This window comes from Crocodylus siamensis, chromosome 5, assembly GCF_052110815.1.
Source record: "Crocodylus siamensis isolate JL-2025a chromosome 5, ASM5211081v1, whole genome shotgun sequence".
Lineage (NCBI taxonomy): Eukaryota > Metazoa > Chordata > Crocodylia > Crocodylidae > Crocodylus > Crocodylus siamensis.
The window spans coordinates 197,088,529-197,116,025 of record NC_143399.1 but is presented as its reverse complement, the minus strand read 5'-3'; the positions used below and the strand labels follow the sequence as shown (position 1 = coordinate 197,116,025).

The 27,497-nt window shown below is 43.6% G+C and overlaps 1 protein-coding gene across 1 annotated transcript in view; it reads left to right on the top strand.

Moving 5' to 3' along the window:
* The window catches only part of LOC149865103 (sodium channel protein type 5 subunit alpha-like), a 119,496-nt gene that overhangs the window by 66,638 nt on the left and 25,361 nt on the right, over positions 1–27,497 (top strand). Inside the window, 7 exon segments of the mRNA XM_090049818.1 lie at positions 4,952–5,077; positions 8,721–8,832; positions 10,525–10,679; positions 14,999–15,218; positions 20,315–20,409; positions 23,695–23,958; positions 24,840–24,893. Of these exon segments, the coding sequence (XP_089905944.1) occupies positions 4,952–5,077; positions 8,721–8,832; positions 10,525–10,679; positions 14,999–15,218; positions 20,315–20,409; positions 23,695–23,958; positions 24,840–24,893 (1,026 nt within the window).

Sequence of the window (27,497 nt, the reverse complement as noted above, 5' to 3'; positions counted from 1 at the left end):
GGCCATGAAGCCTGTCAGGTTTCAAGAAGATAGGTTCAGGGGTTTCTGGGAAACTGCACCTCAAGCTGCTGACAAGCAAAACTTGTGACATGTGTGACTTTGCATGTGTGTTAAGGCACACCCTCACTGGTGCTACGGCTTCTACATGACACAGTAGTGTACCCCAATGAGGTCTTCTCCTCCCCTACAGCCTCAGTTCAGTCTACCACTTTAAATAACAACAGGTGATAATAACTTAGTGAGCAGCACAGTAGCATCAGCAGCATCTCAGGCAGCCAAACTGTATCAGAGCCTTTCTTTCCTTTCCTGCAGGAGCTTCTTCTCCAGCAGCTGCCAGAGAACTCTCCCTGCCAGTCCCAGCTCTGGGACTTAGATGTGCCCAAGGCCCTGTGTCCTTCCAGTCAAGTGCTAGGAGTATTGATCTAAGGACATGGCACTGGCAGACAAGGTTCTTTGGGTCTATCTGGTATATTTTAGTAGACCAACTGAATACTTACAGAAATATATCTTAGCAAGGTTTCAGGTTGAAAAACTGAGGAAGCACCTGCAGTTGGTGTGTGGTGGTGTGTGTCCAGTTCCTGGATGGAGGGAATAGTAAAGAAGCCAGAGGCTGGCATGCAATGCAGGCAAGAAAGCCAGTCGGTGAAAGTGAAAATGGAGGTGTCAGGGGTTGAGAGACAGGCTGGGATGAGGGGGAGGGGGATGTAGCAGTGCAGGTAAAAGTGGAGAGGTACCTGGGAAGTCAGAGGTCCAGCAGGTTGCAGTGTGTCAGGATTCCAATGTCTATTTTGAGTCCGTGAGTTTTATCTGAGATTAATCCTAGCTATGCAAGATGTGGGTTTTTTTATCTGTTCTATTACTCACATGTCAAAGAGTCTGAACTGGAATGAACTAGAGCATAGCACAATCAGTGGCATTTAAATGGATGACACTTCTTTAAGGGTGAAACAGAGGCCACCTTTGTGTTACCTTTAAAAAATTTTATGGTGGCACAAAGTGAAAGCAAACAGACATCCATACCTTCCATTGCACCACAAATGCTCAAAGTTGTGGCCACAACAGAAGGTAGTAACAAACTGGGCTGCTTTATTGCAGTCTACGTGTGTTTGCTTGTGGTAGAAGAGCTCAGGCAGTGTGAAACTGTCTGTCCAGCCTTCCTTGGGCACAGGTTCCTTGGGCTTGAGGGGCTTGATGTACATTCCAGGAATTCCCAGGCAGGATCAGCCCACTCATGCATTAGGAGCTCCTGCCTCACTTTCCCTGCTTTACCCAGATGCATCCCTCCAAGCATGTATCTGAGGAAGTGGCAAAGTTGAGGCTTTGAGGTGTGTGTCTATAAGCATGGGTTCCCTCTACAAGTGATTTCCCTGGACACATATGCAAGCATGAAGGGGGAAGGATCTGCTATGAGGGGTCCACCGTCCACATTTGCAGCCCATGCTCCACCTTGCTACCGGGAATGTGTGTGGTTAAGTGGGTGCACATTCCTGGTGGAGCTTGGGCTGCAAACATGAAGGGAGGACTCCCATATGGAAAATCCTACTTCCCCTTGCTTGCAAGTGTGCTTGCAGAAGTATTTGCTCTGCACATCTGCAAGTGTGGAGGTGGGAGTGCAAGTTCTCTCTCCCCTGTGCTTTCAGACACATGGCAGGGAAGCCCTTGCAGAGGGCTTTCCCCATGCCTGCATGAAAATGCAATAGCAGATAACTGCCTTTTGAGTCATCCCCCAACGCATGTGGGTAAATTCCCTGTGGGAGATCCTTTCACTCCCCAGCACTGGAGGCACATCCGCAAGTGAGGGTTTCCTCACTTGATGGGTCATCATCAGGGATTCTGATCTTCTCTGATTTAAAAAAAATCCCTAATTTTTGGCTTAAAAAAGTAACCCCAAATCTACATTTTGCTATGATTAAAATGAAACACCATTAAAATGTATATATAGAGATAGATAGATAGATAGATATAGATGTCTGTCTATCTATCTATCTATCTATCTCTGTATATTAGTGGCGTTTCATTTAAATCATGGAAAAATGTGGATTTGGGGTTACTTTTTTAACTGAAAATTGGGGATTTTTTTTAAATCAGAGAAAACCAGGAACCCTGGTCATTATCATCAAGTAAGAAAGTATGATCATGCCCTTTGCCCTTTTATAAATCCATAGCACGTCCATACCTTGAATACCCACTCACACTTCAAAAAGGATATAGAAGAACTAGAGAAGGCCCAGAGAAGGGCAACATGGATCATTAGTAGTACCGATGGACTTCTACAAATAGAGAAAGACTAAAGAGGCTAGGCCTCTTCAATTTAGAAAATAGTTGCTTGAGAGGGGCATGATAAACGTTTACAAAATACTAAATGGTGAAGAGAAAGTAAACAGATTTATTAGGCAAGATTCTTTGGGTAGATGTGATACCTTTTATTAGACCAACTGAATAGTTGAAAAAATGGGGTTTTTTGCAAACTTGTGGACACAAACACCCTTCTTCAGGCACAGGGAGACTCTGCTGTTGTTCTGAGATCTCCAAGGAATGAAAGAAGCTAAAAGTGTGACAGGAGGTCATTGCAAATGTAAATGAGTGGAAATTAGGAAAGCAAAGGGTAGAGAAGGGGAAAACGAGCAGGAAATAATGCCAAAGGTAAGCAAGGGAGGCTCTGCTGTAGTTGAGTTATCCAAGGTAGAAAAGAGGCAGTCTGAAAAAGACAATAGCTGGAAATTAGGAAGACAAAGAGTAGAGAAGAAGGGGAGGGGAAGAAGGGGATATATTATTTACTCTCTCACACAATACAAGAACTAGGGGTCATAAAATGACATCAGTAGGTAGTAAGTTTAAAATGAATAAAAGGAAGTTCTTTTTCACACAGCATGTTATTAAAGTGTGGAACTCATTGCTACCAGATGTGGTGTAAGCTGTAGGCCTGTGCGAATAGGGAACTATTTGATTGAGGTTCAGATTCAGATGCCAGCGATTCAGTTCGGAGCTCCAAATCGGTTTCCTGCTTCAATTCAGAAATTCGGACATAGAGTATAATGAGGAATCAATGAAATATCTATAACTTTGTTGTTTTTTGTCTGATTTGGATGAAACCTACGGGGGTGGTAGCCTCTGCTGAGAGCATGGTGCGTGCCAAATTTCAAGGAGGTAGGGGTTTGGGGGAAACTGCACTTCAAGCTGCTGACAGGCAAAACTCGACATAGAAGACCCTGTGTGTGTTAAGGCACAGAGGGGTCAAAACTGCAGTGATAGTAGCTCTTACTGAGGCCACAAAGCCTATCAAGTTTCAAGGAGATAGGTGCAGAGGTTTGAAGGAAACTGTACCTCAAGCTGTGGACAAGCAAAACTTGTGACATGGGTGACACGGTGTGTGTTAAGGCACAGCAGGGTGAAACCTGCAGGCCTGCTAGCCCCTGCTGAGGCCACAAAGCCTTCCAGCAGGGGTTTCTGAGTTCTGGGGCCCCGCACCCCTAGCTGCTGACAGGCAAAACTCGTGACATGGGTGCTTGTGCAACTTACTGTGTCTGTCTTGGAGGAGAAGCTCTGTATTGATTCTTTCCCTCCTTAGTCTGTGGTTTCATAGGTGTAAATCCTTGCTCATTAACTCATTATCTAGTAGCTAGCTACTGTGTATTTAGCTGGTCCCTGAGTGAATCCTGACTGATTGGTAACACAGTAGCTTAGCAGCCAGGACTGCAGTAGTTCTCCTCTCCACCTCAACCTGTACCCCCAAGACAGACACAGTTGCACAAGCACCCATGTCACGAGTTTTGCCTGTCAGCAGCTAGAGGTACAGGGCCCCAGAACCCAGAAGCCCTTGCACCTATCTTCTTGACAGCTGGCAGACTTCATGGCCTCAGCAGGTGCTAGCAGGCCTGCAGTCTTGACCCCGCTGTGGCTTAACAAACACATGTGACTTGAGTTTTGCTTTCAAGATTTTGGGGTGCAGTTTCCTCCAAACCCCTGCACCTATCTCCTTGAAACTTGACAGGCCTTGTGGCTGCACCAAGAGCTACCATCCCTGCAGTTTTGACCCCGCTGTGGCTTAACACACACACGACATGAGTTTTGCTTTCAGAACTTTGGGTGCAGTTTCCCAGAAACCCCTGCACCTATCACCTTGAAATTTGGCTTGCATCATGCTCTCAGCAGAGGCTACCATCCCTGCAAGTTTCATCTGAATCAGCCAAAAAGGCAACAAAGTTATAGATATTTCATTGATTCCCCATTATACCCTATGGCTGAATCTCCAAATCTTTTCCGAATTGATTCAGAAGCTCCGAACTGATTTGGAAAGACTAAAGCTTCAATTTGATTCAGATTCGTAGATTCAGCCTCTGAATCATCTGAATTATCTCCGAATCTGAATCATGATCTGAAGTTTGCACAGCCCTAGTAAGCTGACCATTCAGCTAGATTCAAAAGGGATTGGAAAAATTCTTGAAGGAACAGGGCAGTTAGGGGTACACCCTCAGAATTAACTTCCTATGCCTTAAATGTTGAAATCTGCAAGTGAGAGGAACAGTGGAAAAAAACCCTGGTCATATGCTGTTCACTCCCCTTCTCAGCATCTACTGTCTGCCACTGTGACACAGGCTACTGGGCAAGATGAACCTGTGGCCTGACCCAGTATTTGGCAATTCTTATGTTCTAAGTTGAGACAAGTAAACTGGGGATATCTATAGATGTCTGTGGAGCACTATCAGCTGTGCTGCAATATGTCATGGCACAGCTGATTGCACTCCAATGAAGATGAATGTTTCTAGCCTAAGAAAGCAGTTATGGTATGCTAAAGTAACTGTTTCTTCCTTCTTTTTAGGATTACTAGAAAGAGCTTAAGTTCCTTTTGTCTAAAAAGGTCTTTTGTATTCTGTCAATAAGGTTCTGTTTTAGAAATAAATATGCCAGCAAAAAAACCCAGAGCAAATAATCCCATTTTGGATTACTTTAGCAGGAACGCCATGTGAGACACAGAGAGCAAAGCAAAAGTTCAGGAACCTTAAGCCAGTTGTCCAGAACTTCTGCAAGCGAGAGCATGATTTCCATGGATACACTACAGAAGGAAAATCAACAAAAGGTAATGGTTATGACAGCTTTGGAGACAGACTTAGCTTCATCTCTTTGTTATTCAGGTGCAAAGTCAGGTGGTTCCCTAGGGGAGTAATAAACTTAAGCAATGTGAAAGACAGTGCAGCTGTTTAATGATAATATAGAAGTAATAACAGTTTTAGAATTTAGAGATTTATGTCTCAACTGGATATTTTGTATATCCAAATATATGGCTGTGATTAACAGTAAATTTAACAATATTATTTGCAGCTCTTTATCACATAGATGAACAGGAAGAGAGCACTACACTGAAATGCTCTTTTTAAAGTGAAGTTAATTTTAACGTGAAGTGAATAACACGTGGTATTCAGTATTATGCATTATCCATTCATGGATGCAAATGGATCCCCAAATCCTATTTGTCCTATGTAAACATGTGGTTGATTTCTTCCCTGACAGTCCAGAAGTGGTAAATAAGAATGGTTTTATTTTGGGTAACATAGAAAATCAAATGGAAATTCAAATGAACCTGGAGGGATCATAATTTTTCATCTATAGCTCTCACAACTGTATTTTTTGAATATTACACAGTTAGTTACCTGAAGTCATTTTACTGAAAGATAAAATTTCTGTGTAAGGTCTCTCAGATCTATTCATCCATGTTTATCCTGTTTAACGAAACATTACAAAACTTATGTATTTTTTGAACATTACAAAAATTGTGGTATATATCCTGGTGTGGAATCATTTCTGACTATGAAATGAAATCTCAAAACCTGTTAAACCTAACAGAGAAAAAACAAGAAATTGTAAAATATCCTGGTTGGAACTCAATAATCATAAGCATCTATGAGCCATTTTACCCAATGTATTAACATTTATTTTTTTCCTACATGGAAAATAGATTCATAGATCTATGTATCAGCCAATATGGCTGGTCAATAATGAGCTACATATTGGCTGATATGGCTGGTCAATAACCAGCCATCACTGTTGACCCAAAAAATCTTTATCAGTTAACCCCTAGTTTTTTGTGCTATATTTTATTAGACCAATTATATAATTGTGAGAGAAGCCTGACAAGCCATCAGGCGCACACTGCCCTTCCTCAGGTCTGGGGGAGATATATGATCAAAGGCAAACAGCAAGAAGACGACCTGGGAGATGCACACATGCACGTGAGCACGTGCACACACACACAGAGCAAGGAAACAACCTATATATAAATATGAAAACAACTGATATATAGACCTGAGATTTACACACACACACACACACACACACACACACACACACGCGCACACATACACACACACACAAAAATTCCATGTCACACATTAGTTGTTTTCATACACACACACACACACACACATATGTATGTGTTTGAATATATTAATAATTATATATTGATTAAATAAATTAGTTGCAATTAATCATGATTTCAATCACACAGCTAAAACCTCAACATTATGTTTAGGAAAACTCAAAGTTATGCAAAATTATGCAGGTATTTTGTATGGTTCAGGGGCATGGGGGGGGAATTTGTGAAGATGTGAGTGGCTGTAAGTGTGTGTGTGTAGGATTTGAAGCCCGGGGAGGGGTGTTCCCATGGTCCCTGGCAGGATATGGGGTACTGTGGGTCAGGAATGAGGGGCAGAAGTAGGGCTGGAGTGCTGTGGCTTGGGAATGAGGGGCAGACAGACACACACACAGACAGAAAGACGTGCACACACACACAGAAAAGAGGTGGGGGTGGCAGATCAAGGCCCCCAAGGTGAGGGAGGGAGTGGGGCAGAAGCAGGGGCTGGGGTGAATGGGGTCAAGGGTAGGTTGTAGAATGGAGCTGTGTGCACTGGGGCACGTGGCCCACAGATCTTTGCACAGGGTGGAGGCAGGCTGCCACTGCACACTGGGCTCTGTGCTCTGCTGCCATTGCCCTGGGAGCCACACAATGCCATGCTGTGCTTCCCACCACCAGGCAGGCAGGAGAGATGGTGCAGACAGCACATGGCTCCTGAGACAAAGGCAGCGGGGCGCAGAACCCCAGCCCACAGGAGCAGCCTGCATCTGCCCTGTGCATAAATTAAGGTGGCACATGTCCCCTGTGCCTTCCCCAGGGTGCATGCAGTGGCAGAAGCCCCTCCCCCACTCCTGGGTGAACTGCCCATGGCTCCATACTGTGACCCGCCCTTGCCCTGGGGCCCCATTCACCCAGCCCCTGCCCTAGCCCCAGTCCCACTGTCTCCCTCATTGGGGAGGGGGAGCCTCAATCTGCCCTCCCCATGCCCCTTCCCCCCCATGCCATTTCCCCTTCACAGACTTTCCTGCTGGAAACTCCTCCACATGTTGCCAGGCTGCATTCCTGGCCTCCTGCATGCTGCAGCTGCTTGTCTATGTTTGTGCCTGTGCATGCCTCTCCCTTCTCCCCCCGCCCCCCTGCAGCTGCCCAGAGCCCACACCCGGGCTGCCCTGCAGTCTTCTGTGCTGCCATCACTGATCCATGGGGCAGCCCAGAGGTGGCAGTGATGGTGCCAGAGTGGAGTCCAGGTGCAGGGTCCAAGATTACGTGTGCAATTAGTGCCTTAAAAAAAATTGACATGAACAATGATTAACACATTAACCATGATTAACTGACAGCCCTAATGTGTGTGTGTGCGCGTGCGCGCACGTGTGTGTATACACATCTCAGGTCTATACATCAGTTGTTTTCATATATATGCAACTGACAAATATATATAGGTTGTTGTCTTGTTCTTTTCCTTTGATCTTTTTTCACACGCTAATTACCCATCAAGAATGAAGGATTTCAGGGTGTGTTTAGGTGCTCCTCCCCACCCCTCACTCCCCTTTGGGGCCGGCCATGTAAAGACTCCCTCCACCACTGCTGCCGCCTCCTCCACTGCCGCCTTCTCCTCCACTGCCACCGCCTTCTCCAGCCTTCACTGCGGGGACTCCCTTCCCCTGTCTACCTCTGCCTCTGTCTTGCAGCGGGGCTTCCCCCTGCCTCTCCTCCCCTCCTCAGTCCCCTCCCTCCCCACCATTTCCCTTTCCCTGGTGGCTGTTGTCATGGCTGGATGGTAGGGGGGACCCTCCTGTTTCCCTCCCTTCCTTCCTTCTGTGCCACCCAGCCCTGACAACAGCTGCCACTATGACTGCCCCCTTTGCCTCCTAACACCCCGCTCCCCTCCTTGCCACCCAGCCCTGTCTGCCACCCTGACTGCCCCCTTCTCCTTTCCTCCCTCCCTCCCTCTTTCCCTGCCCACTGCCTCCCCCTCCCTGCTGGCTGTTCTGGGTGGCATTGGGGACAGGCACTGCCACCATGACCCCCACATTCACCCTTAGGCAGGGAGGTGGGTGGAACCTCCTCTGCTTGGGCAGCTGGAGCATGTTTGCTGCTGCCACAGATTTCCCCAGCAGTGATGCAAAGTTGGGCCTGCGCAGCCAATCATTGCCCGCCCTCTCAGCAGCGCATAGGCAGTTGGCCAAAAGTGTTACAGACAGACGCGCAGAAAGACAGATTAAGGCCTTTATTATAATAGAATATATATACTCTTTGTTCTATATAATCAGTTATTTTCTTACTATTTTCCTTTGATACATTTTTTAAAAACACAGTAGCTGCATAAGGGAAAATTGATAAACTCTCTTATTTATGTTTTCCTCTTGTGCAGAATCTAGATGCCATGAGCTGTTCTGAGGCCAGCACAGTGGATATGTATAGTTTGGCGGGGAATTACCAACTAGCTGAAAAGCCAAGCTCACCTAAGGACTGTTTTACAGAAGGTAAGAATCTGCTTGCATCATAGTGATATGTAGTAAGACAAATATTCCAAAAACATCTCTAAATATTTCTGTGTTAAAAATGGTCATTCTGGCTGCTTGCTGTTCTGTTTATCAAAACACTTCATTGAATCAAAGCTCAAAATATGTGTGCTGTAGACACAAACCCATTACCCTGAGTTTGTAAACCATTGCATGTGAAACTGAGAAGCACTCTCTTGCCCAATGCACTTTTATCTTGATAACCTGTTGTACTATATTGCTTACTTAATCAAGTTTTTTTTGCCTTGTCATCTGAATTATCTGTTAACCTATAGTGAGTTCCCGTTCACCTGTAGTACTTGTGAGGCTGTACTCACCTCAGTTACTTTCTTTGGTACTTCTGATATTTCCAATGTAATTCTCTATGGCACCTTCCCAGAAGCACTACCAAAGATTCCACTTCTTAGCCTAATCACAAAGCACCTTTCTCACAAAGAAGGAGCAAAGATGTGTGCATGCTTTTGTAGCATTATATATGCCCTACAAAAAGGGTTTTGTTATATTCAGGCTGGTTGTAGCACTACGTCCAAAATGTTGTAGCTCTGCTAGGAAACTTCCTCTTTCAAACAGGAGCTTTGTAGCACTACCTTTTGTAGCGCCAGGAGCAACAGTTGATCAGAACCACAGCTGAGACGCTTTGTAGCCAAAATCAGATCTCTTAATGGTTCTTAGTGCTAACAAATGTAAAACGCAATACAAATTTATTTTAGGTTCCTGGCAGAAGTTAACATTATGACTTGATTAACATATTAATCATGCCATAAATAGCAGCATGCCATGTATTCAGACAATTTTTGGTCCCATAAAATAGCAAACCAACCACAAAGAAGTTCTATATATAATGTAGAACATTTTTGTGGCTTGGTTGTATGACTTCATAAATTAAATGTGTGGGATGTCCCACACTCATACTGCCCCATCCAATGAAAACAGTTCACTGTCAATGTCAGGACCGGAGCAACCCTGAATGTGGAGCACAGTCCTGGTGCCAACAATCAGTTGATCATCAGCGTTGGGACTGGGACATAAGACAGCCTTGGTCACAATGCTGATATAGGGGGCTAGGCACACGGGTTGCAAGGGACTCCCCCTTTCATGAACCTTATGACCCATATGCCTGGTACTTTATGGTAACCCTGACATGTTTGCTGCTTTGCCCTGCATGTCCCGCAGGAGCAATGGGGCAAGATTCTCTTTTAAATGCTGTGTTGTGGTGGGTGGCAAACACTGGGGCAAGGCAATCAACATGGTCGCAGTGCAACCAGGGTTCACCCAGACCCACCACCTTAAGGACCCTGGTGCTGAAGCCCCCATGGGAGCTGCAAGGTAAAGCAGTCAACATGGGCTGGTTTGTGCCAGGCTAGGCTGCTGGGAACATAGAGTTAAACATACTGTCAGTGGGAACCCCTCACATTTAAGTTGCAAGTTTCCCTTAAAAATTGTGCAATTATTGGGATCCAGGATTACATCCCATCACATCATTATTTAAACATCTGCTAGAGGCCTTAGTTACCAAAATACTAGTAAGATGGTGCATCTCTCAGTACCCCTGAGTACTAGATCTGAGCACATTTTACAGTTCCAGAGGGCTTCATCCTGTCTTATGGCCCTACGTGTTTTGTGGATATGGACGTTCTCTCCTTTTTGTTTTAGGCTGTGTCCGATATTTTCCATTCTGTTCAGTGGACATCACAAAGTACCCAGGTGGCACTTGGTGGAGATTTAGGAAAACCTGCTACAGAATTGTTAAACATAACTGGTTTGAAAATTTTATCATATTCATGATAGTGCTGAGCAGTGGAAGTCTGGTAAGTATAACTTTCTCTCCAAGGTTTTAGCTTCAGGGGTGTTTGTACACACCAAATGTTTTGTCCTTTCTTGAGCTGCAACAGCGTGACTGCTTACATGAGCGGGATTTATGGATGCTTTTTATTTAAGTCTTTTGGTACATTAAACTAAAACTCCTTGGATGTAGTTTAGTTTACCTCATTGGGAATTAGAGTATCATGTCCATGGATTCATTGTATGCAACCACAAGGGCACTTAGAGATATGTAATGAGCCTCTTTGTCCACCAGATGGTGCTGCACCTTTTTTGTAGTTCACCCCTTCAAATTGCTGCCATTTTTTTTCTTTTGCCATGTGATGGCTCCATGCTCCCACAGCTGTGTGGCAGGGCATGGGCAGGGCAGTGAGGGACTGTCCTACTCTCTTGTGGCATCAGGCGGGGACCAGGCTGAATTTGTTCAAAAACCTAATATGTGCAAACACTGATTCAGCACTCTGAAGCTTAATTCATTCGAAAGCCTAGTACATGCAAACACAGATGTGACACTCCAAAGCTTAATTCATTAAAAAATCTAGTATGTGGAAACATGGATGCGATACTCCAAACTAAACAAGTTTAAATTTAGTAAACCTATTTAATTTAATGAGGATTAAATCATGTGACATGTACAGGTCCCCAGGATATTTTTAGGACAAAGAACAGCTGTTCTGTTTCATTTCTTGAATTATCTAGTGACTGATTTTTCCAGCGATAGACAACATTTTAAATTTATCCTTTAAACTCCTCCTCTTTGAAGAGTAGGCTCATTAAAGTCTTGATTCATCATCAGTATTCCAACTTGATATGATTTTGTATCAGAACCTTGAACCTAAAAACATCAAAACTTTAGGACATTAAAATATGAAACTGACTGAATATTATGTGATGTTATGTCCTGATGTTATGAAGGACTAAGGTAGATGATCCCAGAAAGGGATCTTGGAGCCATTATTGACTCCAAGATGAACGTGAGCCGCCAATGCCAGACCGCAGCCAGCAAGGCCAGCCATACCTTGTTATGCATCGAAAGGTGCATCTCAAGCTGGTCCAGGGAGGTGATAGTCCCCTTCTATGCAACTTTGGTCAGGCTCAGTTGGAGTACTGCGTCCAGTTCTGGGCACCACCTTTCAAAAGGGATGTGGCCAGCCAGAAGAGGGTTCAGAGGAGGGTCACCTGCTTGGTGAGAGGGCAGCAGGACAGGCCCTACGAGGCGAGACTGAGGGGCCTGAACCTGTTTAGCCTCAGCAAGAGTAGGCTGAGGGGGGACCTGGTGGCTGCCTACAAACTCATCAGCGGAGATCAACACCAAATAGGTAGAGCCCTTTTCTCCCCAACTCCACCTGGGGTGACAAGGAACAATAATAATAAGCTGATGGAGAATAGGTTTAGGTTAGAGATCAGAAGGCAATATTTTACAGTTAGGGTGGCCAAAATCTGGAACCAGCTTCCCAGGGAAGTGGTCCTTGCCCCTACCTTGAGCAAATTCAAGAGGAGGTTGGATGATCACCTGTCTGGGGTCTTGTGAACCCAGCATTCATTCCTGCCTGTGGCAGGGGGCCAGGCTAGATGATCTGTTCAGGTCCCTCCTGACCTTAGCTACTAGGAAACTACTATGAAACTATAAGAAGATGCTGAAGAAGAAATGGTCTGTTATCAAATTCATTTAGGAAGAAAGAACGACTGATAAACAGCAAACTTCATTAATAAGGGTTACAAGTGATAAAAAGAAAAATGGAAGAGTTTTCAAAGGACAAGGAGTAAGTAGACGTGTAGTTTTCTGAGACACAGGACTGAAACTCATGATTTCTCTTCAGCTCCTGCATGATCTTAATCAAGTTACTTAATCTTTTTTACTTTAGTTTGCCTTTACATCAGAAGCAGATTGAGAAATAAATTGCATCCATTCTATGTGACTGCCTCATGGCAGATGTATCTTCTGTCCTAAGACTAGGTGGAATTATCTTACATATCTCTATTTCCAGGAGGAGTGTGCATGCCTGGATTGGGAAGAGCTGCAGCAGGAGTGTTCCCTCCTGCCACAGCCAGTTCCTGATCTGTCTCTGTATTAGGTGCATGCAGCACTTTCACCTGACTGTGGTAGCAGCAGTGCCTGTGCCACAGCATCCCTGAAAGGGTCAGATATCACTCATATTGAGATCTGTTATAAGGCATCTGTTCTCCTTATATGCCATTGTGGCAACTCTGCAGGTGGGTTGAAGACAGGAATCTCCTTGAATTAGGCTCTAAAGAATAATTAGTGATCAGCTGTATCTTGTAATGACTATTAGTATGCAAGAAACTGGATATTTAGGCCAACCTTTTCAAAAGTATTGACTAATTTTGGATACCTCAGATTTTGGAAACTAAAGATCTTAGAACCTGGTTTTCAGGAGTTTTGCATTGTTGTCATTGTCAGTGGCAGCAATCCCTCAATTTGAAGATGATCTCTAGCATGTCTCATTGATGGGTCTTGAGATGACTTAAGAGTCTTGAGATGACTTAAGAGTCCAATCCTTAAGCAAGCCACAGATCTGTCGGTAGAAGTCGCAGTCACAAGGGAGAGTGGGCTACAGGCTGGAATTCCTCTCCTTTTCCTTCCTCTGCTTTCTCTTCTCTGCTTTGAGGGCAAGATGCTTTATCTAGTAATGGGCTGCCACTTGGTTGAGGTTGTGGTGCCATTGGAATCAGTCAGCAGCCAGCTTCTCCCAAGTCTTGATGTCGGTATCTGTTTTCTTGAGGTATACCTTCAATGTGTCCTTATAGCATTTCCTTTGGTCACTATGAGATCTCAGGCTGCAGCTAGTCTAGGAATAGAGTGCTTGTTTTGGGTGTCAAGAGTTAGGCATCTGCACACAATGTTTGGTCCAACAAAGTTGGTGCTTGAGGATCATTGACTCATTGCTGGTAGCACTGCTCAGCAAAGATACTGTCATTTGTGCAGCAATCTTCTCATTTGATGTGGAGGATTTTCTGTAGGCATCATTGGTAATACCTCTCCAGGCTCTTGAGATGACAACGGTAAGTCACCCACGTTTCATATCTGTAGAGGAGAATGGGGGTGATGACGGTTCTGTAAACCTGCATCTTAGTGTCTTTCTGGAGATTGTAATCTTCATCAATGTTCAGTCTCTGAGAGATATGGCTTTCAGAGAGGTAGGGGGATGTGCTCGACATCCTCCAGTCAATGGTAATTTGGTATGGTGGGATTCGCATTTATAGACTGGAGAAGCCTGATAGAGCTCTTTAGTCTTCTCGACGTTGAGAGAGAGGCAAAAAGTTCAGTAGGTTTCTCCAAAAAGATCCAGCATGATTTTGAGGTTTTCCTCAGTGTGTGCAAGGATGGTGCACACCGACTGGCATATTGAAAGTCAAGGAAGGTTGTTTTGAGTGCTTTGGTCTTCAAGTGAAAATGAACGAGATTCAAGAGCCATCCATCTATTTCGTATTCAATGTAATTTCAGAGAGAAAGACAGTCCCTAATGAGAACCAGGATGTCTGTCAGAAAAATGGAGAACAGAGTTGGGGTGATTATTTGCTTGACCCTAGTTTAGATGACAAATTAATCTGTCTCTGATCTGCTACACAGAATGGCCATAGTCATCTGGTCATGGAGAAGCCTCAGGACCTTGATGTTCTTTTCAGGGCATCCAAATCTTGTCAGTACTTTCCACAAGACATCATGATTGATGGAAACAAAGGCCATAGAGTAATAAGGTCAATGAAGGCCATACACAGGTCCTGATGTTGTTCCTGAACTTTTCTTGGACCTGGTGGGCAACAAAGTTTTGAGTATTCACAATTCAGTATAGTTGGAAATCAGATTCTAGTTGTCCAAAGCTAGACTTCTAAAATCTGACACATCCAAAAAGAGAAATTCAGGACTCTAGAACTCTTAGTTCAGAGTTGATATCTTTTGTTAGACCAACTAAGAAATCACACACACAAAAATCTTTTTCTGCAAGCTTTTGGGCATGCACACCCCTCTTCAGGCTTAGGAAAAATTAAAGATGGTAAAAAGTCCCCATAGGTAGAAAATAAACTTAATTTTTGCAGAGGAAGCTAAGGGTTGAAGTCTGGTCCTCTGAGTTCATGGGAGTGTCTTTGTGAGTTGCTTTTTGATGTGTAGATTAGGCAGAAAAGTACTTTTGAAAATGTAGACTTTTAAAGAGAATAAAACCCCCATATTGGCTATAAATTCTTCTAGCAAAGTAATCATAAGCCAAACACTACATACTGTGTCCTAGCATTTTGAAATAAATTACCACAAATTTTAAAAAATGTTTTATATTTAAATTTTCAGGCATTTGAAGACATTTACCTTGAACACAGAAAAAGTATTCAAAACCTGCTGAGCTTTGCTGATTCAATGTTTACCTACATCTTTTTCCTGGAGATGATTCTGAAATGGGTGGCTTTTGGCTTCCAGAAGTATTTCACCAGTGCCTGGTGTTGGCTTGATTTTGTTATAGTGTGTGTAAGTATTGTATTTGAGGTTTATATTCTGTATAGTAAGTTATGTCGTTATGAATGGAGTAAATTTGCCTCAGTGTAAAATCTGTGCAAATGAGATTCTGCCCACAGACATGAGTGAAGACAATTTTCCAAAGCATAAAATAATTATGAGCAAAATAGACAGAAAACATTTTCAATTAAAAATAGGTAAAATAATTGAGAATATTTTTCTAGATGCCCAAAAAGTCATGATCTCATAATCACGCCAGGCCATGTTGGCTTGTAGGGGAATGAAAGAAGTAATAAAATGAAAATACAATATATAACAAATTTAAAAAGGGAACTTAAAAGCAAAGTATAGCTTAAAAGATAAAGGATGCAGACACAAAGGGAAGCTAAAAATAACACTGAAAAATCCACTGCCCAAGGAATAAGTTACAGTAAAAGGAGTGTTTAAAACAGATAAGGAATAAGTAGAATTCTAACAGTCGTATAGGCCCAAATCAACTCTCCTTTTGGTGGGTAAATAGCACATAATGGGCTAACTTTAGCTGTATAAGGGACATTTTGAATCCTACTTCCCACTGCATAATTTACTAGGTCTTTTTGTGCCTTTGCAAAAGGACTGCAACTATTCAACAGAACAGAAATAAAAGAAAACCATATAATTATTAAAGGAAATGGCGAAATTATGAGTAATAAGTACAAGCATCAATAAATATTTATATTTGGAAAGAAGCTGAGTGATACTTTTCTGTTTCACCAATATCCAAGGAAGCTGGTAAATAGACTATATTAAAATTAAATATTTTTAAAGTAACAGATCCTAGTAATTTGCCTCTACCAGTTTTTAAAAAGGTGCCTGGAAAGCTCTCTAGAACATTACCATTCTGTGTATATAAATACTGGAATAGTGGGGAGGTTCCTGTGTACTGGAAAAATGTAATATTATGTCAGTGCTTAAAAATGGTAAATAGAACAAACTGGATAATTTCAAACTGTTAGTCTGACAGCAGTCATGACCACAATAATACACTTGTATAAAGTTAAATCAATGAAGAACTAAAGGATGGGAGTATATGGTTTTATTGAGCCTAAGTTTTTTTGTTCTGTTTTTCAATTGGGCAAAAGTGCTTGATATTATTTTGTTATGAGATGTCAAATTCAGTTAATAAAGGTCACTGAATTGGTATGATATATTTGAACTTCTGTAAGGCATTTGCTGGTACCTCACAATATTTTGACTTAAAAATAAGCAAATACAAACTCAAAATACCTATATTACATAGATTAAAGCTGGCTAAATAATAGATTTAAAATATAACTGTAAATGAGGAGTAAGTATATTTGAAGTGAGATGGAGAGGAATCAATTCTCAGCTAAACACTCTAATACTTTTTTGAGGTCTGCAGGGTTGCCACCTTCCAATTTTTTAATTTATTTTTTTACAGGCAACCAAATTTTTGTTACTGATCTATTTTTTACATAATGTACAGGGAGCACAAAGTACAAGACTACTTCAAAGGCAAAAAAGCACTAGTCCCTTCTATACCCCCCAGAAGCTTGGACCTTTTAAAATTCCCAATGTCATGAAATATAGCAGATCACAGTATTTTCTGTCACACTTCATTCTTGCTATGTTTTTTTAAAGTAAAAACCTTCTTCTAGAAGTGAGATCTAAAGCCTCCCTGGGTACAGGACTGTAGAAGCCAGAAAATCCGATCCTGAACCCACAGAGAGACAACTACCTTATGTGGTAATCACCTGCCTGCTTATGTATTTGCTCTAGAAACTATTCCAGGCACTAGATGCTCTCCCCACAAAAAACTACCCTTTTTAGTGCAAGAGCAGGAAAGGTACGGGTGTATCTCTCCCATCCCTCTCCTGTGCAGTCTGCTAGTGCTCCTCCTCTTACAGGAGGAAGAAGCCTGCTGTTGCTGTGAATGGTCCCCCTTTTGCTGCAGCTCCCTGACCAACTGCAGCAGCAAAGAGCGTAATATACTTCCTCTCTGTTGCTGCTATAAACTTCTCTGTGCAGGGGGAGCGTGCATGCCACAAGGTGGATATGAGGGAGGGCGAGCTCCTACCCTGTGCTCAGACATGCTACTTGGTTACCCCCTGCACATTGAGGCTGAATCCCTCCTCCTGCATACACAGTACCTGAAGCATTTGTGGAAACACCCAAAGGTTCCAGTGGGAAACAGCAGGAGGAGCAGGGTTTCCCAGTGTCCATAAATGTTATGGATGTCTAGATATTTTTATGGATTTTATGGACAAGGGCCTTTAGCCATTTTTTTCATAGGCAGATGGTAACTCTTGTGGTCTGAAAGAAAGTATAAATTCAAAGTCAATAAAATTAGCATATAACTTACCCATTGTTGAAATAGTAAACAATGAGATCTGGTCGACGTTACGGAGTTCTCTGGATTGCTGGGTAATGGAGTGCATTCAATCAGCATGCATTTGGCACAACCACGTGACAGGTCAAAAATCTACAATGAAGGTATGTGTAGACTATGCTTGATGGAGAGGGCAAGTGTCCTGGAAAATGCTTGGGGAAGTGTCGTTCCCAAAGAGAATGTTGATACCATTGTGAATGACTGAGCTGAACATAAGCTCTCAAACACAGTGAGGAAGCTAGAAAGGTTAATTGAATCCTTGTGCATATAAAATGAAATACTGAGGAGTGGAGAGGTTGTCTGACCTTTGTTTACAATACTGAAACATTGTTTCTACACTTCAAAAGAGGTATTGAAAAATTGGAAAGGTTCAGGAAAGATCCACAAGAATGAATAAAAAATGGAAAGTTTGCCTTACAGTTGAGAAATGGAAGGAGTGCAATTTCTGTAGTTTATCAAAGAAAAGGCTAAGAGGTGACTTGAGCACAGTCTAGAACAGGGGTGGGCACCCTGGCCTGTCTGCTCTGTACCTGCTACCAGAGGTGCTGGACAGAGTGGGCAGGTAGGGTCTCCCTGGAGAACAACCAGGCAATGCCCTCAGCTGGGTGGATGGGATGAAACAGTGGGCAGGCAAGGAGCACTGTCCAGGGCCAGGGCTGGGGCGGGAGCTAGGGCCTGGGTTGGGATCAGGATCACAGAGCAGAGACAGTGTGGTGCCAGGGTTGGGGCCTGGGGAAGAGCCGTGATCCACTCCCTGCAAATCCCTGTGATGGGCTCTGGTTCCAGGGGCACAAGTGTGCCGAGAGGGATCACAGCTCTGCCCCAGGCCCCAGCTTCATGGTGTCACAGCCCTGCAATCCTGATACCAGCCCCATCCCTGACCCTGGCCCTGCCCACCTTTCCCATTCCTGGACACCACTCCCCACCTGCCAATGGTCCTATCCCATCCACCCGGCCATGCACCCTGCCCATGCGGGTCCTGGGCTGATCTCCATGCAGACCCCAGGATTGCTGGGTAGTGACAGCACAGTACCAAGGCCCAGGGAAGAACTGTGATCCACTCCCTGCATACCCTTGCTTGCAGAATCACCGTCCATTGCAGGGGCCTGTGGGGAGTGGATCATGGCTCTGCCTGGGCCTGGGTGCCTCCCCTGCACTGTCATGGCCCAGTGATCCTGATCTCAGTCCCATCCTCAGTCCCAACTGCCGGTCCTGCTCCCAAATACCAGTCCCCGCCAGGCCATGATCCTATCCCATCTGCTTGGCCGAGTATGAGGCAGAGCCACTTAGGGAGTTTTGATGAACTGTTGTGGACAGGTGGGAAGGGAATGGGCAGGTGCTGACAGCTTGTGGCAGTTCACCAAAACTCCTTAAGTGACCCTGCAATCCAAATAATTGCCCACTCCTAGTCTAGAAGTACCTGTGTAGGGAGAGGATAATTAAAATGTTTATTTTGCTGTTTAGTAAAGCTGTAAAAAGATACAATGATTAGAAAATGATGATAGACAAATTCAATAGGAAATCAGGTGAAAATTGTGAACAGTGAAGGCAGTTAACCAATAGAATAATTTACCAAGGGTTGGGGTGCATTCTATATCAAGCAATGTTTTAAAATTAAGATCAGATGTCTTTCAAAAAAAATCTGTGTTTCAAAAGAATTAGGAACTCTTGCTGTGCAGAAAGTCAAATTAATTTACTGCAATTCTCTCCTCTAGCCTTCAGAGTAATGAAATGAACACAGTTATTGCTGGTCATGTGACTGTGCTGTTTTCTTAGTAATTGCAAATATTAACCTCAGAGAAAAAAGACTCACAGGTGTAGGGACCGGTGCAAGAATAATGTGAAATAATAATCGTGTGTGAAATAATATAATGTTACAGTAATATCAGAAGTAAAGAGTCTGAGTACAGTACAGTAAAGGTGGGCATGTACACCACTCTTCTTGCATGGGGTTGGGTAGACCGCACTGCAGGAGCAGCAGCCAGGGGAGTACTAAGGGAGGTAAGAATTCCCACTCTCCCCTCCCTTCTCTTCCCTTCCCTGCTCAAAGGCATGCTCCTTCCCCTCTCCTCCCCCCACTCCCGTTCTGCTCTCCCCAACTTGCCACCAGCACCCACCATGCTGAGGGCAGCTCTTGTCCTGCTGCAGCCAGGCTGCACAGGGGCTGTGCTCACCCAGTACCTCTACAGTGGTAGGCAGGCATGTTTTCCCTCCTCTTGCCTACTCCCAAGCTGGGAGTGAACACCCAGGGGAAACTGGCAAGGAGGGGAATGTGCCCACCCACCTCTGCCCCCACCACCACAGTCCTGGGCTGAGGTCAAGCCCTGCGAAGCCCAGGTGAAGTGGGCAGCAGCTCCCCTCACCTGTGGGACGGTGGGGATAGCAGCAGTAAGGGTAGGCAGCAGCAGAAGGGGAATGGCAGGGGTGGGGAAGGGACCTTTTGAGTACAGAGGGGAAGGGAGTGGGGAATCCTTATCTTCTTCAGGACTGAAGTCCCTAGTGCTGCTCCTGCAGCATGGTCAAAAAGTGGGCTGTGATGTGGCCTTGCCATTGCAACCCCCTGTACACCCTCTGCACCTCTGTACATCTTCCATTTCTTTTACTATTCAGAAAACCTATATCCTTGCAACCATGCTTGTCTGTTGTAACAGCTACAAAAACTCTATTATTTTTACAGTTGCTATTCTGAATATAAGTCCTAATTTTAATTAATTCCGTACAGATTTCATTCGTCTCCTTGGGGCCAAAAGGTACATCAATTCAAGAATATCTCTGTGCTCAGCAGAGTTCCTTGAAATCTATTAGAACACTACGGGCATTGAGACCCCTACGAGCCTTATCCAGATTTGAAGGCATAAAAGTAAGAATATTTTTGTGTGGGCCCTTGGAGTATGTGGATTTTCTAAACTGACCATATTCAAATTTTTTTTTAAAACAAAAACTGGAAGTTGATTCTTCTTTTCAGAAACCAAATAACATTAAAAAAATTTCAAGAGTCCTATTTAAATTGTAGATGCTATTATTGTAAAATTGGTATTTAATAAATTAAGTGCAAATTTACAAGTAACTAGTTTTAAGGATAGAAATCACATGGTGGTGGTGGTAATGGTGATGCTCAAATATTTTATTGTATTAATGGAAGGTCTTATTTTATAGGATCTAATTTGTATTATGGAATTTACAGTGTGCATATCAATCGTAGTTGTATACAATAATTGGAGTGGTGTCATGTTGCCATAATTTTATTCTTTTATGCAATGTAAAACAAATGAAAGCACCATTTACCTAGAATTCCATTTTCTAAGGGCTTTCCTTGTTTTGTATTTATGTCTGGATGAAAAATTTTCAGAGTATTTGCCAAATATTTATAAATTAGAAGAACATCTGGATAAGTTTGTGGATGATTTGCAAGTAGAAGAATCTTTTTTCCATAATTTTTATTTGCCACAGTAATTCAGAGAGCTTCACTTAAAGCTTTGAAAGTATTACGTGCATTATTATGATTTGCATAGATGTGGAAGCTAGTATCTAGTAAATTGGACAGTCTTTGTATGCAACTCTCAATATGAGGGCTTTCCCACAAAACATCCCTCTATCTATTGGATAAAATTCATTTTCACCTCTGTTGAAGAAAACACTGCTGAGAGGAAGGCTATGTCATTCTTCTTTGACAATGAGTCACCATCATACACACTGTACCTCATGTATGACACCTTTTTAAGTAGCAGTGTCTGGGGCATTTGCCTATTCTTTTCTTTACTCCTGTGTGAGAGCATAAAAGAAAGCTGTCTAGCAACAAAGATTGTGTCTCCTGTACCTCTGGGTGTCTATATTTCCTCAGCGAGGAAAGCAAATCTATTGAGGAGACACCCTTCACCTTAACACAGATTGCATCTACCACAGAAAGTCTCAGAGATCTGCAAGGTTGCAGTGTAGAGGAAGCCAATGACTTCTATGAAATGCTATTCCATTGACATGATTGCCAAGATAGGTGCCAAGTTCAGGATAGCAGGACTCCATCCCTGCTTCTGGAGTATTTAGTTACCACAAACTGTCAGGAAACTGAAGAAGGGGCATTGATAGTCCACCCTTTATACCTTCCCACAAAAGTATGAAAAGGTCATAGTTCATGTGTGACCCTAATGGTCAGGAATATTTCAAAACTTATTGGTCTTATACACATGTGTACTTACATGGGGATCTGCAGTGACTAAGCTTTTGAAAAGCCATAGTTACTGTAGGGAAAGTAACTCCTTATTTTCAGTGTTGCTAGCAACACCATTCTCCCAAAAGGTGCAAAGCACTGATTTGACAAAGGAAGTGCAGAATTTTCATTTGACTCTTTGGCAAGGGACAGACATTCAAAAAGCCTGAATTGATTCAATCTTTTCAGGTTAGTCTAACCTGCCTAGGTTGAACTGGTTTGCAACTGCACAAACATTCCCCCTGAACTGAAGAAATGCAGGCACATGCTTGCAGTGGCTCAGGCTAGAAGGTGGGGGGCACTAGAACAGCCCTCCCTTCCCTTCCTCAGTGCTGAGCTGAGGGGGGCATGGCCAGACCCTGGTAAGATGTTCTGATTAGGGAGGGGTTTAAATCCCCAACCTGCCTGCACTGTCCCAAGCTTTTCCCTGCTTGCTGCTCAAGTGGTGGGAGTGTTGCCAGTCCCCGGCTAGCACTCTGAGGCAAAGGGTGTGTGTGTAGTGCATGCATCTGTTGATGATACTGAGCTTTTCAATATCCCTCCCCGATTCTTCATACTGTCTGCAAACCCAACATGCAAGGGAGCCAGCAGAGGGCTGATAACACCGTGTTTATGAGCCTATCAATTAAAAAAAGCCTCTCTCATTAGTTCAAGCTCTTCTTAAACAGCTTTATCCAAGGAAGGAATGGAGGGACGTTACCAGCTGACCTGTTGATTAGCTCCCAAAAGCTGTAGGTGGACACTGTTCTGTTTGTCTGTCCCAGTGAAATATCACACACACACACGCATGCACGCACGCACACCCCCTCTCAGCATTAGCTAGCATACCACATGCCTAGGGTCCATGGGGCTGGGGTCTGGGCTATGGGAGATGGGTGGGAGGGAGGGAGGGAGGGGAGAATCCCTGCTTGAGCAGCAAGCAGCAGGGGGGAGAAGGGGGGCAAGGGGAAGCCATGACTTACTGTGCCTGCAGTCTCTGCTAGGGAGAAGAGGGACGGGGCCAGCCTTATTCTCTGGAGCAGACAGCACAACCCAGGGATGCAAAGCATCTGGGATGCTGGGGACTCTGGTTTAACTTAAACCAGGAAGGGGTCTGGGACAGACATTGCATAAACTGGTTTGAGTCAAATCAGTGAAATCTAATACTACATTCAACCAGGTTTATATCAAAGCGGTTTCAGCAATTTTCAAACTGCTTTACGTGCACTGAACATCTGTTCTGTTACAGGTTTAAACCAGTTTCTGATCACTTAAACCAGTTTATATGTAGTGTCTGTCCCTAGCCACAAAGGGTGGAGATAAGCATTTTTTCTCTGGATGTAGGGGACAGCACTAGGAACAATGGTGCAGCAGGGGAAGTTTAAGTTGGAGTTTAGGACAAATTTTCTGATTACGAGGGTGTTCAAGCATTGGAACAAGCTACCCAGAGAAGCTGTGAAATCTCCATCCTGGAGAAACTTTCAAAAGTATAGTTTTATCCAGAGATGATCCTGCCTTGAGCAAGGGGCTGGACTAGATAACCTTGTGAGGTCTCTTCCAGCCCTGCTTTCCTATGAACAGAGCCAGTGCTGAAGATCCACTTATTGATCTTCTTCAATAGCAGTAGTAGGTTTTCTCCAAGACTGCCCTTTAAAAATGGAAAAATCTTCCTGTCAAAATGCTTAACGTCTGTTTGTCCTACTTCAGACTATACATGCAGACTTGCCTCTGATCAGATCTTAAGTAATAAGGCAGGTGTCAGAGATTTACTAGTTTTGATCTGTCTTATTTAATAGGTGTAGCACAACTCAGAGAAGGTTGGCTTCAAAGATGATGGTTGCTAGTTTATGAATGAATGAGAAATTAATAGAAATGAAGCAACAAGAAAAATTAAATTCTTGAAAACAATTCTATAGAAACATGTTCTGGTGAACGCTTATAACTGCATTTCATTTATTTCAGGTTGCAGTACATGCCCTTCTAGGAGCTATCCCTTCCATCCTGAACGTTATGCTTGTCTGTGTTGTCTTTTGGCTCCTATTTAACATCATAGGAGTGAATGAATTTGGGGGAAAATTTTGGAAATGCACTGGTATATCCCCAAATATGAATATTACTAACAAAAACGACTGTGTTAGTGCAAATGTGACTAGTTCCCTAAAGTGGGAAAATACTAATGTAAACTTTGATCACGTTGGGATGGGTTACCTGGCTCTTCTTCAAGTGGTAAGTTCTATTACAACCTCTTTTTCATGAAAATGCATTGGGCAGACTTCCTAATTATAGAATCAACTGCAATTGTATTTGCCCTACTCAAAGCAGATGAAGACTGCTTACTTGGTCTAAGTGATTTTTTTTTAGATGCTCTGTGTTTCCCATAGAATACCAACTCTGCCACAGAGCTCTAAACAGGACACAGGACAATCCTTCCTGTGAACATGGCATTATTATCCATTTTTCATTACATTAATTTGACTGGTAACTGTGTCATGACAAATTTAATGGCAGAGGTTCTTACCTATGTTGAACTTTAAAATATGGATAAATTCCTAACTCTAAAAAGGGAAGCATTTAACATTTTCTTTCTTTTTAGTGTCTCTCAGTGTCTATTCTCCCTGTATCTCACCCAGGCATAACTCCTTCCCTTCCAGGCCCAACTACTTCCATAATCCTGTCCAACTTTGTGCCTCATTAGCTCTGTCACAGCATATCTTCCCTCCATAGGAATTTATACAGTAACTTGACTTAAACTTTTGGAAAATGGGCAAACAAATAACTTAGTTTTAAAATGGTTAATGCTGAAAGCATGTTTAACAGAAATCCATATTGATTCATTTCCAGGTATTTTAATTGGAGGGGCAGGGAGTGGGGTTCAAATGCCCAGGTAATAATTTTGGGTGTTACCTGAATGTCTGTGAAATATATTTTGAATCTAAACTTTTTAAATTAAAATTATTTTTGTGAAAAGCATGTTACCTTACCCAGGACTCTATATACATTTAGGCACCTTTCACTTATGTTTTAGTCTTAGAATGGTGTACATTTATTTTAATGAGAATAAATTTATTATGATTTTCATAATGAGTATATTTGGGTAATTTTTTCAGGCAACTTTTAAAGGCTGGATGGAGATTATGTATGCAGCAGTGGATTCACGTGGGGTATGTCACCAACATGAACAGATTTTATTTAGTAGCTATTGTCTTATGTTTACCCATGTATTGTACTGTTTGGTCTTGTTAGCAATATGGGATTGAAAAGACAAGAAAATGAGCAGTATAAGGTAGACAGTGAGTTAATTTGCTCTTGGAAAATCAAATATTCAGAGGACAGATGATTAGGGAAAACATTGTTAAACAGGACTACATCTCTATAGCTTTCCCATCACCCCCTACCATCCACACTATATTAAGAGAAAGTTTAGGGACGGTTTATGTGAATTAGATATAGCACTGTGCTAGGACTAGAGTGCAGCTGCTCCGGAGAATGTTCTTCAGCAGCAGAATTCCTTCTGCTGTTAATGTGTGCAATAAAAATATTCCTGAGAATGTGTGTCATACTTTGGGAACAGCTTTTCATCAGCTATAGTCAAATATTTTTTATTTCTTCCCTATTTTCATTTGCTGTTTCTCACACTGTTACTTAAATAGAATCTGACCTTCCATGCTTTCTTCTCTCTTGCTCTCAGTCAGGACAGAGAGAGTAATGCTGGGATCTTTAGCCTTTCATGCACACCTGTCCCCAGTTCAAGATACGATGACTTTTAAGATCTTTTATTTGCCATTTCAGCTAAATTGAAAAATAACATATTTTCTATATGAACTCTTGATTGCTTTAATATTGAAATTTTTCAATGCCAGGGATTATTTTGGCAGTAGACACAAAATCTGGAAGAAAAGATATTCCCTTTTCACTTCTTGAAGCTACCATGTTGGAAATCAGACAGGAAAGGAGAGCAAGTTGAGTGAACAGGCAAAAAAATGACAGATGAACTTAAGTGTTGACAAGCACAAGGTAATTCACATAGGGAAAAATAACCATAACTAGACTATCTGTTATGACTCAGGAAATGACCTTTGAGTCATTGTCTATAATTCTCTAAACATGTCAGCTGAGTGTACAGTGGTGACCAAAAAAAGCCAATAAAATGTTGGCCATCATTGGGTGCATCTACACACTCAAGTGCTACTGAATGGGTTTCCTCCAGAGTAACTTACTCTGGAGTAAACCTGCTTTGGGCACACATCTATATGTGTGCCCATTTGAGAGCAGATTTGCTGCTTTTGGCAGCAGTCTGCTCCCACCTCCTCAGGCTCTGCACCACCCCCCGCAGCAGCCAGGGGAAGCTCTAGGCTCCCCCTGGGTGGTAGCCCAAGGGCTGGCAAAGAACACAGGCCCAGGAGACATCTGTCTTCTGGCTGGGGCTGGGAGATTGTTCTCTGCCTCTGGGAGCTGCTTGCTGCCAGGGCAGGATCTGGTGGCATAGCCTGCGTGGGTACAATGTCCCCCTGCCCCAGCAGCAGGGGTTTCCTGGCCTTGGCTCCCCAGTCAGGAGCAAGAGTTTTGGAAAGAGATGCGAGCAAGGGTCAGGGCCCAATCTCCTGCCCCAATCCACCAATGGGGCAGCTAGCAGCGAGCTCCTGGTCAGCAGTGAAGTCTGCACATGCTGCCCAGAGCTGGCTGGCAATTTCCCAAAAAAGCACAGTCCTCATCCAGCTCCAGGCTCCTGTGCAGACTTTCTTGTACATCCTGTGGGGGGCTAGACACTGGCCTGCACAGCCCAGGCAGCTCCAGGCTGGGTGAGGCACTTTCCCCAGGCAGGGAGCTCCCTGTCCCAGCTCTGCAATTGCAGCTCTGGAGTGGGAGCTGAGAGATTTCTCCCTCCCCCAGCTCCTTGATCACGACTGTGATTGCAGAGTTGGGCCAGGGAGCAATCTCCCAGCCCCCACTCTGCAATTGCAGAGTGGAGGCAGGGAGCTCCCTGCTGCTGCAGGAGGGGGATTTTGTCCCTGTGGCAGAAAGCCACCTTGGTTTCTCCCCAAAATCTGTGCCCTGTGACTATGTGATTAGATGGGCCAGCACAGAGGATTCACACCTCAGCCTCTTTAGGTAACCTGAGCTGGCTGCATTCCTGAGGGAGGGAGGAAACCTGCTCCCTCTGCCTACGTGACTGGCATCAGCCACCTGGGTGAGGGGTTTCTACTTGGGGAGCTGGAATCTTCCTGGTAACAGGTGATGTATTTCAAATTGGTTGGCTGACAGCCAACTGGGGCTGACTTCCACTGGACCAGGTGAATGAGGTCACAGGGGCTATATAGGTTGGGGGGAAGGAGGCTCTCTCTCTTCGGCCATGAGGTGAAGCAGCAGCAAAGCAGGGGAGACAGAGAAGCCTTACCATCTGGACCTAGCTCTCTCTCTCACCCCAAGACTCCAGAGGGGAAACTGGAGAACTCTGGAAGATGCTTGTGAGTAAGCTACTCAATCAGATTAGATATTTAGCTGGCAGTAACACAGATGCATAATCAAAGGCTACCTCAGCCACACCGTTTGCTCTCTAGGATTTCTAAGATATTGCTCAGTCCTGTACCCTAGTTTCTCCTACCCCTCGTAATCAATAGAGTTCTCCTTTTTGACTGGTGTGGGAGACTTATATTGAGGGGTGGGTCTAAATTATGCCTAAGAGACCCCTTAGGTCTGCGGACTAAGGGAGACTTTGCTTTTTGCTCCCTGACTTGGGGAAGTGACCCAAGTGCCTGTACTGGGTC